Source organism: Monodelphis domestica, chromosome 4, assembly GCF_027887165.1.
Source record: "Monodelphis domestica isolate mMonDom1 chromosome 4, mMonDom1.pri, whole genome shotgun sequence".
Taxonomy (NCBI): domain Eukaryota; kingdom Metazoa; phylum Chordata; class Mammalia; order Didelphimorphia; family Didelphidae; genus Monodelphis; species Monodelphis domestica.
Window position 1 is genome coordinate 305,934,206 of NC_077230.1, and position 13,490 is coordinate 305,947,695.

The 13,490-nt window shown below is 37.2% G+C and overlaps 1 protein-coding gene across 10 annotated transcripts in view; it reads right to left on the reverse strand.

The window, feature by feature from the left end:
• STARD13 (StAR related lipid transfer domain containing 13) overlaps positions 1-13,490 on the reverse strand; it is a 799,642-nt gene that overhangs the window by 66,728 nt on the left and 719,424 nt on the right. For all 10 annotated transcript variants that reach the window (XM_007495305.3, XM_056825164.1, XM_056825162.1 and 7 more), the window contains one exon: positions 13,228-13,309. In XM_007495305.3, the coding sequence (XP_007495367.1) occupies positions 13,228-13,309 (82 nt within the window). The remainder of the gene's footprint in view (positions 1-13,227; positions 13,310-13,490) is intronic.

The window sequence follows — 13,490 nt, forward strand, 5'->3', positions numbered from 1 at the left end:
AAATGGAGAATTTTCTTTCCTAATTGTCAAATTTTTAAAGAATCACTTCCTCTCTTCCCTCATTGGAAGTTGGATTGGTCAGTTTGGATCCCATGCTGGCACAAACATCAGTTTTTCAATGGTATTTCCAACATTCTTGCCAAGGAAACAAGAGAAGGGACAACTAGGAGTAGCTGTTCATTTGCCACACATGCTTTGAGTTAAACCAGGAAGCCTGAACTTCTCACCTTCTGCAGATGTGTAAGTGGTTGCAGGTACCAAACTAGCCCTGTGTGCTCACTACTGCCCTGGGTGTGGCACCCAGAGACTTTATGAAACGGAATTCTCTAAAGGAATGATCATTCCTGACACAGAGATCAAAGCCAACAGAGAGTGAATGTGTATGAGAGGAGTATGAGAGTGTGTGTGTATGTGTGTAGTGTTGCTGCGGGGCATGGGAAAGGTCTGGATGTCTTCGAAGTTCATGTAAACACAGATTTTGGAAAGAAGGGCGGCAAAATATATGCCAAATAAACAACTATGGTATGTAACCTCATGAGGGTTGGGCCTCCAAAAAAATTGCTAGACCATCAAACAAGAGAGTTCTATGGTATTTGGGGGGAGTGTGTAGGGAAAGAGCCCTGTAAAAATAGAATGATCTCTGCATGGTGTTAGAGCAGTGCCTGTGAATGGCACCATCAAAGGTGGGCTGATGTTTTCATTACAGCTTCTCTCTTTTCAAGGGGTCATGTTGTGGCCATAAATACTCAGGTCTGTTCCTGAAAGATGAGGGGATCCTCATAAACAATTGTTTTGGGTTTTTTTTTTCATCCAGAGGGACAAAAACGCAAACTGAAGAATGAACTAAGTTTCTGTGCCAAAAATGGAATGTTATGAAACAAAAATCCAGATGTTCACAAAAGGAGTGACGTAGCATTTTAGTCAACTTCCAGAGGAAAACGGGTCAAGCTCTGATGGATGTGAGACATCATGGAAGTGGGGAGGGAGGTGGACCTTGGAGAAGGAGTAAGATCACAGTTATATTCACCCAATTAACCCTTCAACAAGTCCATAAACTCTTTAAAAATATCTACTGCATATAAATCGCTATAGGATATTGAAATGTAGTGAACAAAAACTCCCCTCTCTTATAATTGAATACTAAGAAAAACAAGAAAAACTGAAAAAAACAACCCACAACATAGGGAAGAGTTAATTAATTGCTGAGGAGGGGTTTGGGCAAAGTCCAGTGAAAAATCTGAAAAGGGAAAGGTCACTATTCTCCTGCTTCAATGCCTAGAGGAAAGAGAAAATTCTCAAAAGATGGAGAGGAGGAATTCATTTCAAGCCTAAAGCAAAAGTATACAGATTGGGGGAAAGTAGAGAATCGGAATAGAGGACAAAAATAATGTTTGGTTAGGCTGGAAGTAGAGGATGTAAAGGCACAAAGCATAAAACTATGAAGGTAAACTGGAACCAGATTAGAAAAGGACCTTAAAAACCAGAACTAGGAGTTCATTCTTTGCCTTTCAGTCAATAGGGAAACACTGAAAATTTAAAAATAGAAGAGTGACATGATCAGAGCAGTGGACATGGACATGGGAACTCTACATACAATTAAGAGTTTGGGGAGAAACTGAACATCCAAGACACACTTCAGTCCCTTCTGAGACCATCATTTCAATGGGAAGAGAACCCTAAGGAAAATGATACACTGCATTCAATAAATGCTTCATCCTGAACTTGTGAGGTTGTATATGATTTAAAAACCCTTCTATGATCTGACCTGAGACACTTCCCAGCCATGTGATCGTGGGTCAGTCATTGAACCCCCATTGCCTTGCCCTTACCTCTCTTCTGCCTTAGTACCAATACACAGTATTCATTCTGAGATGGAAGGTAAGGGTTTAAAAAAAATCCATCTGGAATTTTTAGCAGATTTTCACCGTCTTGATAACTTTGCCAGAGCTAAGGCAATGACTACCCTAGTGAGGTGAAGGAATTCTTGTAAGTTAAAGGAAATCTGCCATTGCCTTTGTGGTAATTTGTTCTTAGTGAATCTTTCATTATGTGAAGAAAACAAAAGTGATGAGTTAGAATTGCTTAATCTCTATTGACATTATAAGACAGTATAGCTACATTCCTGATATTAATTCAGTTCCCACCCCTTGATAATAAGGCTAATTACCTGTTTCACAATGTTCTTGTTATTTAGATTTTTAAGAAGGAGCACCATGAAGTATTCAATATATGTTTTTAAAACTCAGAAACAGCCAGAATCTTTGCCCTTCAGCATTTAGGGAGAACTCAGAAAATAATAATGCAATGTAGACACAGATGGGAAAATTATCTTCAGGGGAAGAAATGTAAAGTATTTCATGTAGCAGTGGTTGCATAAAAGGCCCAGGCTTGTTGTGAAGACCCATAATTATTTACTGGGTGCACTGTTTTGTAATATTGGGCTGTATGAAAAGAATACAAAAGTCTCTATATGAACATTTTAGTGTTGAAAAATATTTGTGTAGAGGATTTTAAAATAATAGTTAATAAAATGTCAACTTGTATGCCTATTTTCATTATTACTGTTTTAAAATTTTAATTGTTATTATATATCATTCTTTTCCCATACTTAAACCAAAGAGCAATCTTTATGTGTGCAGTTGTACTCTGTGATATTCCAGAGGAGCACAGACACACGCGTACACTCACACACCAATTTTCATCAGAATAGGTAAAGAATGAATAGAAAGTGGTTCCTAGGAGAGTGATTGTAGATTTTTTTGGTGAACTAAAGGCTAAAAATATTTTTGTCAAAAGTGTGGTCACGTGTCAGTGATGTAATAGCCAAAGAAGCTAATGTGATCATAGGTTGTACATTAAGAGTACAGTGTCCAGAACTCCCCAATGATCAGAGCACATTTGTTTAAATGTTACCTCCCACAATGTGGAATTATGCCCAGAGGACTAATAAAACTTCATATCCTTTGACTAGAAATACCAGTACTAGGTCTGTATCCCAAAGAGATAAAGAAAAAAAGCATGGATCTAGATATACAAAAAATATTTATAACAGCTTTTTGTGGAAATGGATGGGATGTCCTTCATTTGGGGGAAGAGCTAAGCAAATTGTGATATATGATTTTGTAGGAATATTACTGTGCTATAAAAAATGATGATTTTTTTTCAGAAAAAACTTGAAAGATGAACTGATGCAAAGTGAAATGAGAAGAACCAGGAGAACATTGTACACAGTACTAAAATATTGTAATGATCAACTGTGAAAAAATAATTAGCTGCTCTGATCAACATAGTGATCCAAGATGATTCCAAAGGATTTATGATGAAAAATGTTAATTTATGTCCAGAGAGAGAACTGATGAACTCTGAGTGAAGATTGAAGGATATCTTTTTCACTTTATTTTCCTTGCCATTTTTTTTTACAATATGGCTAATATGGAAACATGATTTGCATGACTTTACATGTATAACAGTTATCATATTCCTTACCTTCTTAATAGGTGGGAGAGGGGTTGAAGGGAGGAAGAGAAGTTGAAAGTTAAAATAAAAAAAATGAATGTTAAAATAAATGAACTAGCAAAAAAGAGACTAAAAGGAGACAAAATTATTATCCCCCTCAGATTGTGAACTTCTTGAGAACAGGACCTTGTTATTATTATTTTTACATATCCCCCAAGGCTTTAACACAGTGCTTGGCCCATAGCAGGTGTTTAATAAATACATACTGATGCATTTTGTGTATTATGTTCAGCTCTAGAGATGGAATTTTCGAGAGAATACTGACAAGATGGTGTATCAAAGAAGGTTACCAGCATATTGAAAATGCTGGTTTTTATGACTTTTAAGGACATGCTGAAGGAAATGGTGATGTTTAACCAGGAGAAAAGAAGACTTAGAGGAGGCATAAGAGAGCTCTTCAAATTTGGGAGGATGTCATTTGGAAGAGGGATCAGACTTCTGGCAGACCTAAGAGAATTGGGTAGAAGAGTTTTGGAGAGGCAGATTTCCTTCCTTGCCAGAGAGGGAAAACTGGCCAATGAGCCCATGCACAGCATGTTTAGCTGATGAAATCCCAATGTGGACTTTGGATCATGCACAGACATTATGTAATTGGATCTTGTCCACTAACCATGTGAAGAGTAGCCTTTGTCTGACTCTTTCCTGACAGACTATGGTAGAATGCAGAAGCAGGGAATACTATAGACCTCTATGGGAGGAGAGAAGCCTCAGGACTTTCTCCCAACTGGGTGGGTGCCCAACTATCATGTGGCTCATTAGCACTTGACCCTGCTGTGGCATACACACACATACACACACACACACACACACACACAGATACAGAGAGAGATAGAGAGATAGAGATAGATAGATGTATTTTTTGCATTTATTCTTTCTGCTTTTAGGTTAAGAATTATTGGAGAGAGCTGCCTTTAGCTTTGAAAGGTCAGCCTAGTGAGTCATCAGAGGTCCAGAATCTAGAATCTAGTCAGGTTTTACAGTCAACTGACCAGAAGCAATAGGAACCCATTTTAGCACTGGGGCTGTGAGATCAGATTAGGATTAGGAATAGCTGAGATAAGGATTCACCCAAGAGTCTGGAAACATTTAGAAGTGAATTTGAATGGAGCCAATGGCATATAGAAATAGCTTTAAATTTGAGTTTATTCTCCCTGGGGTCTGAGGTGCCCTGGAGATGAGTGTACCTCTAAGTGTTAGGGGGGAATATTTGTATTTCTATTCTTGCTATCTCTTTGCAGTAAATATCCAATTGTAAAAAGTGGTGCCAGTTGAGCTCTTTATGACTCTTTGTGATCCCATTTGGGATTTTATCTGCAAAGATAGTGGGGAGGTTTTTCATTTCCTTCTCCAGCTCATTTTTCACTTGAGGAAGCTTGTCAAGTAACTTGCCTAGGGTCATGCAGCTACTAAGTATATAAGCTCAGATTCGAACTCAGGAAGATGAATTTACCTGGCGCTATCCACTGACCCACCTAGCTGCTTTATAAAAGCTAATTGACCTTAATTGTTTAAGTGGAACAGGGTCATTAATCACTGGTAGTAAACAGTAGAGTAAACATACAAGAAAGGGAGCTTGAGCCAATAGCAATAGAAAGACATACCTCTGAACCCTTGGGGTTACCTCACCCCCACCCCCAGAATCCTGTAAGGAAGATGTAATGGATCTCATTTGGAAAAGTGAATCTGGAGGACTCATGGACAGGAGAAGTAAGTTACAGCAGTTTGAAAGTGTGGAATAGGCTACTTCAGGACATAGCAAATTTCCCTTCACTGGAGGTTTTAAGATGACCAATTATTTAGAATGTTGTAGAGGGAATTTCTATTCAGGTATAAGTTAAAATAAATGACTTCTAAGGACGTCTCTACTATTGATGCATTTGTGGTATGGTGCATAAAGTGCTAGTTCTTTATTCAAGAAGAACCGAGTTCAATAAATAATAAAATTTAATGACCCCATTTGGTAAATTAAATAAGTTCCTAGATGTGTGATTTTGGGCAAATTACTCTACCCCTGCCTGTTTCCTCAACTGTAAAATGGAAATAATAATTGTCCCTACCTTCCAGTGAGGATTGAATGAGATAATGTTTATAAAATACTTAGCATAGTATCTGGCACATAGTAGGTACTATAAGAATGCTTATTTATTTCCCTTAGTTTTATAGCTGAGATTGTATAGTTGTCCTGCTTCCTATCTTTCCTTCCTCCAGTCTGTTCTACCAGGTGCTGCTAAATTCATCTTCTTGAAGTATAACTGATCATTTTAGGCTATGCTCAAAGACCTCCACTCGAGTCCCAACCACCAAAGAGTGAAACCCCAATCTTTCCATCTGGATTTCAAATCTACATTTTTAGGCTCTCCTCCTATTATTCTCTTGTCTGTATCTTATCTAGACCACTCAACATTCCTTTAATATGTCCTGTTTATTTCTAATTTTCCCTCTAACTCTACCTGCCCAATTCAATTGGTAAAGCCTAATTAGAATGTCACTTTCCTTCCAGGAACATTTTTCCCCCTATGAATAACATTGTACTTTATACCTCTCTTTACTGTACCAAACACATTCTAATTTATAGATTTACTCATGTATGTATATATCTAGACTGTAAACCCATAATGGCTGAGTATATGTTATGCATTCTTGCTTCGTCGCCTGGCACTATGCACAATCTGTTGTCCTGTCTTTCATTTTTTTGAAGAGGTTCACTGACATCATGAAGAGATGTTTTGACTTGCTCAAGAATTGGATTTAAGTGAGAGAAAGGTGTACAAAGTTGTCAGTTGTAATCTCTTTTTAAAAAAATTATTACATTTATTTTTTCCAGATTGCAAGTTGGTTATTAATAGTAATTTTATGACATTTTACAATCCATGTTATCTCTCTATCTCCCATCCTTAACTGCTTCCCAAGATGGTAGATAATATAAGTTGTACATTTGTTATCATAAAATACATATTTCCATATTGTGAAACAAGATACATATTGCTTACACTAAATAAAAATTCATGGAGGAAAGTGAAAAATGGTACACTTTAATCGGCAGACTCAATATGTTCCTTCTATGACAGTGTATGGCCATTTTTTGTCATGAATCCATTGGGGTTGTCTTAGATTCTTGCCTTGTTATTAATAATAGTCATTCCCAGTTGATCATCAACTTTATTGTACTGTGTACAATATTCTCTCAGTTCTGCTCACTTCACTTTTTACCACTTTATAGGTCTTTCCATGTTTTCTGTGATCATTCTGTCATTTCTTATGGCACAATAATATTCCAAGACTTGTTTGGCCATTCTCCAATTGATGGACATCCCTTTAGTTTCCAGTCCATTGCCACCACAAAAAGAGCTGCTATAAATATTTTTGTATAAATGGGTCCATTTCCCCTATTTTTAATTTCTTTGGGATACAGACCTAGTCATTGTATTGCTTAGTCAAAGGAAATGCATAGTTTCATGGCTCGTTGGGCATGGTTCTAGATTGCTCTCCAGAATGATCAGTTCATAGCTCCACCAACAGTGTATCAGTATCCCAATTTTTCCATATCATCTCCAGCATTTATCATTATCCATTTTTTGTCATGTTAGCCAGTTTGATAGGTTTTAAGTGGTATCTCAGAGTTGTTTTAATATATGTTTCTCTAATTTAAATATAACTTGGAGCATTTTTTATATTAGATAGTTTTAATTTCTTCTTCTGAGAATTGCCTGTTCATATCCTTTGACCACTTGTCAATTAGGGAATGCTTTGCATTCTTATAAATTTGGCTCAAGTCTCTATTGAGAAATGAGGCCTTTGTTAAAGACACTTGCTATAGAGATTTTCCCCCAGTTTATTTTATTTTATTTTATTTTTTTGGTCTTATTTGCATTGATTTTTATTTGTGCAAAAATAGTTTAATTTAATGGAGTCAAAGTTATCTATTTTACATCTTGTAATGTTCTCTCTGTCATGTTTGGGTATAAATTCTTCACTTATCCACAGCTGTACTCTCTCTTGCAGAGTCATCAAAGTCCAGTGGCAAGACAAAACTTAGGATGGCTGGAAATGACCCAGGAAGCAATAGATGACTTTGGCATCCTTGATGTTTGACCAAGATAGATGAACATCCCTGAAAAGGGCTCAGCAAGCTGTGAAGCCAAAGGTAATAGTCATCCCTGAGTACCCCCCTAACTCAACTAAAAATTATTGAATGACACTGTTACTCATTAATAACATTTATTTGGTATCTACATTTCACTAAAATTGCCATCCAGAAATAAAAAATAAATTCAACATTATAGTCTTAAATTCTGAATCTATTTAGTAACATAAGCTAATAAACTCAAAGAATAATGCTGTACGCGATCTTCAGTTACAAGCTTACCAATGAAATCCTCCTGTCCTCCACTTACTTCCCCTTTTAGAGTCCAATGACTTTGTAGATGAGCTGTATGTGGTGTGAGCTTTCCTATATCTCTCCAAATCCTTCTAGGGCTGTTACTCTGTAGCTGCGTTTATATTTTGAACACATAATCCATTTTCAAAAGTTTTATCTTTTACTTGGAAAGGTTTTTATATATGAACATAGAACGTGGCAGCAGTCTGAATGAAACAGACATATTTTATCCAAAATACACGGCACAGGGAAAAAGGCAATTTGACCTCTAGCTCAAACAGTTTTATCTCACTCATTCCTGAAAACTTGTGCATATAGCTGTTAGTCAGAATTTCTGCTGCTATGTAACTATGATAATCAAAAAAACAGTTGACTATCAGATCCTGAGTGTACTGATGATCTGACTAAAAATAATCATTTTAAGATAGAGGTGAGGCAGCTAGGTGGCACAGTGTCAGGCCTGGAGTCAGTAAGACTCCTTTTCTTGAATCCAAATCTGGTCTCAGATACTTAGTAGCTGTGTGACTCTGGACAAGTCACTTCACCCCATTTACCTCAGTTTCCTCCCCTGCCAAATGAGTTGGGGAAGGATATGGAAAACTACCCCAATATCAAGTCCCTTAATCCTATGTGCCTCAGTTTCCTCACTTTTCAAATGAGCTGTGGTAGGAAAAGGCAAACCACTACAGGATCTTTGCCAAGAAAACCCCAAATGGGGTCACAAAGAGTTGGACACAACCAAAAATGTCTTAATAACAATAACAAAGACAGAGGCAATATGGCATAATGGATAAAGGATTTGCTTTGGAATCAAGAAGACCTAGATTCAAGCCTTGCTTCTTATACATACATCCCATTTGACCCTAATCAAATCATTGAACCCTCTAACACATTATGGAGGAGCTGCACATGTAGAGGGAATCTCAGGGTGGGAGTTCCATTACCACATTGGTAAAAAAAAAAAGTCTGACCAAAAGCTAAATATATCCAGATTCAAGCAAAGTCTAGACTTTTGGGATCTATAGGAATACATCAATCTTGGCATTTCATATAAGTATTTTAAAAGTATAGCTAAAAAACCCTTTAAAATATAAAAAATAGAACAGTCCAGATTCCTCTTTCCTCTTCCCCTGCCTTGGCTGGTAGCAAACTAAATGAATGAAAGCATTTTACTGCAGTGTAGCCTGGCATCCATCATTACTCACCATACATTTTGAGTTGAGTGGCTGATTTCAATGTTTTTTGCTATTCATTGACTTCTCTCCACCGAAAGGCCTTCATTCTGTCTACTGGTGGCTGCTTTTAAGATGGTGAATCTGTGTTTTGTTGGCAGAACTCAATCCAATAAGAAAAAAAATCCCAATCTATCCTTGGAATTTTCTTTGTCTTGCCAACTCACTGACACTTGTGGAAGACAAGTCCACTCATCTCAGCTTGCTGCTTCAGTGGTAATTCCTTTTGATCTTCAAGAACAATGGACGGGCTCCCTTTGTCTCCTTTGTTCCCCATGAGTTGATGTTTCTCTCCTGCTTCTCTACTCTATGGAAGGTCTAAGCAAACTTCAAGCCAAAGCTTTTCCTTGATTGAAAATATTTTTTGGAAGCGAATCTTGCCATTAGGAATGTTTCAAGTACAATAATTTCTTGCCATGCTTCTTTTTTATAAGCTTGTCCCATTTCAATAGCACTCTATTGTCTGGCTTCTTTGTAAATAAATAAATAAATGCAGAGAGAGTCACACCCATTCAATAACTAGGGTGAATCATACATAAGTCTTCAAAGTATGTTATTTCAAAAACATGAATAAAATTGTTGCCCAGTCTGTACCACACTAATGATCGGTACCATGTATTCAGACACAGTAAATTAGGTATCCAGAAATGTGTGTATTATAGGTAAATGATGTCTAAGAATGACAAAAATCCATCTTCCCTAACTCTCCTTTGTAAAATACCAGGTCATAAACTTAGAACAACAACAATAACCATGCTTTGCCTCTCATCTTAGGATCAATACCAAGTATTGATTCCAAGGCTGAAGAGTATGTACCGGCTAGGCAATGAGGGTTAAGTGACTTGCCCAGCTAGGAAGTGTTTAAGACCACATTTGAACCCAGGACCTCCCATTTTTAGGGACTCTCAATCCACTGAGCCACCTATCCATGCCAAGTCACAGAATCTTAAAGAGAATGGCCTTTGTTTTCTTGGCAGAGATAGTTATTACTTAGAACTATATATGAAAAGCATTTTATAACCATTTTGATGACTCTCCCTCAAAACACTCCAGCAGAGAATTTTGTAGAAGAAGATATCCTGATAGAAAAGGTCAGTGACTTAACCAAGGCTACATAGATAGAGGTAGTTTCTCAGTGACTGAGAATGACAATTGTCTTTGTGCATTATCATCTATTGATGTACCCTCATGTGGCTTTGAAGTCCAAAGGCTGAGGCGCAAAGTTTGTGGCACATGGGGCAAATAAAGCATTAAATAAATGTTTTATTTAAACAAAAGGTAACCAGTTTTCCCAGGCTGAAATTAACTAACCACTTTCACTACTCCTCTCCCCATTCATTACCCTCATTCCTAGAAAGAGAGAGAGCCAGGCCCCCTAGGCTAGGGATTGGTCCTTATATAGAACAATCCCCAAACCAGGAAGTAGGGGGTGTGGTTTCTCCCTAGCATTCAGGACCTATCCCATGCCAGGAAATAAGGGGTGTGGTCCCTCCCCCAGCATGGGATTGGTTCATTCAAGACCAATCCCAAATCAGGAAGTAGGAGGGAGGGACCCCTGAGGCATGCTGGGAAATGCAGTCCCCAGCCAGGAAGCAGTTTAAAACTCACAAGTGACAAGAATTAGAATTCACACTTCGTCTGCCTGACATTCATAATGACATTCACACTGTTTTCTATAATACTAGAGTCCTTTGTAGACATATAGCATTATAATATATGATTATTATTTGGCTCCTTGATTAAGACCTATCATTTAAGAATCTCATCTAATTAATATGACTCACAGTTACAGCTTAAACATCCTCATATTTTAGACGAATACAATCCAAAATGTTTCATGGTGTATTAGTCAGCTATAGCCATGTCATCTTATGGTGAAATGGGAAAATATGCAATAACTGGTAAGAAATTGCTTCTGTTTTTAGCATTTCTGAGATCCTCAATTGCTAGCACCTTCACTCACTTTGATTATCTTCAGCCAAAAAAATGCTTTCCATAATCTAATCTCTCACAAACGGTCTGCATTTTCCATCCTGCCTTTCCCTCTCTAGTTCCACCTATCTAGCTCCATGATTTGTGAGTAAAAGTTACTTTGAAGTATTACCTACCCTGTTAAACACATGGTATTGCACTTTTTTTATAGACAGAAACCACATTTGATCAAAGGAAGGTAGAGAAGAAGAGAATAAACATTTCTTAAGCTTATGTCATGTATCAGACACTGTACTATACATACTTTACAAATATTATCCTCACAATAATTCTGGGAGGTGGGTGCTATTATTCCCATCTTATAGTTCAGGAAACTGAGACACAGAATTTAAGGGACTAGTGTAGGGTTACATAGTTTATGTGTCTACGGGCAGATTTGATTACCTAGATGCCTTTAAATAGATGGTTTTATATTATTCCTTTGCAAGGGAAACCTAAATGTTACCATAAATATCTGCTATAGGGTGAGGCAAGCTGAAATGATGGGGCATGTGTAATTTAGCACATGTATACCTCTGATTACTTGTCAATTTTTCTATCACCTTTGCTTTGCCATTAGAGATGCAAGGCTCTTCTTACTGATGAAAGGAGAAGAGGAAAGAACTCTCCATTCTCATGAGGTAACTTTATAGTTCTTGCAGTTACTTTTTGAAATTAAAAGATTAAATTGCCAAATATAGCAACATATAGAAAAACAAGATCTGTGGCAAGTCACTATAACTTCCTGGGTCTCAGTTTCCTCAACTGTAAACTGAGATGATCAGAGCAGATGTCTTCTGGATTTTCTTTCAGCACTAAAATTCAACTCCGCAAAATCCCTATTAAACATGTAGTTTACATCAGCTGCCTACATTGCCTTTCCATCCAATTTCTTTACTTCCTCTTTCTGAGCCTGTTATACAAATGAGAAGATTAGACTAGAGACCTCCAAAGTCAATTCCAGGACTAAATCCAATCAACCTATAATCATGTTCAATCTGGCTTCTATTCTTACAACTTTATTAAACTTCACATTTAAAAGTCATTAATATGCTATTAATTACTAAACTCTAAGGCATTTTTTCAATCTTATTCTTTCTTGACCTCTCTTGACACATTTGACATTGCTAATTATACCTTTTGGGAAGGAGGGAGTGAGTTTTGGGCATGGTGGTTGGCTAGTGTGAAGGGATGGAATGGAATGAGTGAGGAAAGGAGAGAATGGCAGTTTTGCTGGCTTGTGCAGTGAGAAGGGGGGAATTATATCCAAAGAGGCTGGAAAGACAGGCTGCGGAGAATTTTAAAAACTGAACAGATGAGACAATAGGAAGACTCTGGGTTTGGTTGGCTAGTCATATAGTCAGATCTGTACTTAAGGAAAATTATTTTGGCATCAGGGTGGAATATTCTAGAGTAGGAAATTCTAGAGTAAAGCAGAGAGACCAGTAAAGATGCTTTTGTAATATCTGTAGGAGAGGTGATGATGGCCTGAATTTAGATGGTGGCTGCATGAATGGAAAGATAGGCTAGGATGTGTTAGATGTTATAAAAGTAGAAAGACTTGGCAACTGATTGGATGTGGGGTGACAAAGTTGAGGAGTTCAGAATAATGCTGAAATTACAAATTTGAGTAACTGGAGGGAAGGTGGCACTCTTGACAGAAACAGGCAAGTTTGGAAAGAGGAGAGGATTTAGGAGAAAAGACAAATTCCATTTTAGACATGTTGAGATTAAGATGCTTTCAAGACATCCACTGTGAAATGTTCAATAGGCAATTAAGTGATGCTCAGGGAGAGATGTGGCTAGATTACAGACCTGAGAGTCATCTGTATAAAGATGATACAAATAAATTTAAGCTATTATTTAGTCCCTTCCCAAGTACTTTGCAGTGAGTAGGTATTAATAAATATCCTTGAGTGAACTGTGCAAGCACAGTCTTTTGAATGAACTAGCAAATAAGTTGAAGTACATTTTTAAAAGGTATCACATTATCATTTACTTTTTGCATTAAACAAGACACTATACTCTTTGATTGAAAATGTGTCAGAACGGAGGTGACCCCAACCCATTCTATTTTGAGTCCTTCTAGAATCTAAAAGACGATATGCAAAAACATTCCATGTATTTTACCTGCAAAGAGGTTCTACAAGGTCCTTTTCAAGAAAATCATGATCTTTCTTTACAGCTGCGATGTTGATGGGAAATTGTGAATCTATGAAAAAGATACACACAAACATTTGAGTTAACAGCTTGTTTCTGAAATGCAGGACATGTATTTTACCAACTAAAATCCTATATAAGCCATTAAACTAAATAGTAGTTACTCCTGGGTAAAAGTTGTTGACATAATTTTAGAGAGCAGATGGTTTTACTGTAAACGTGATAAGTGCTTT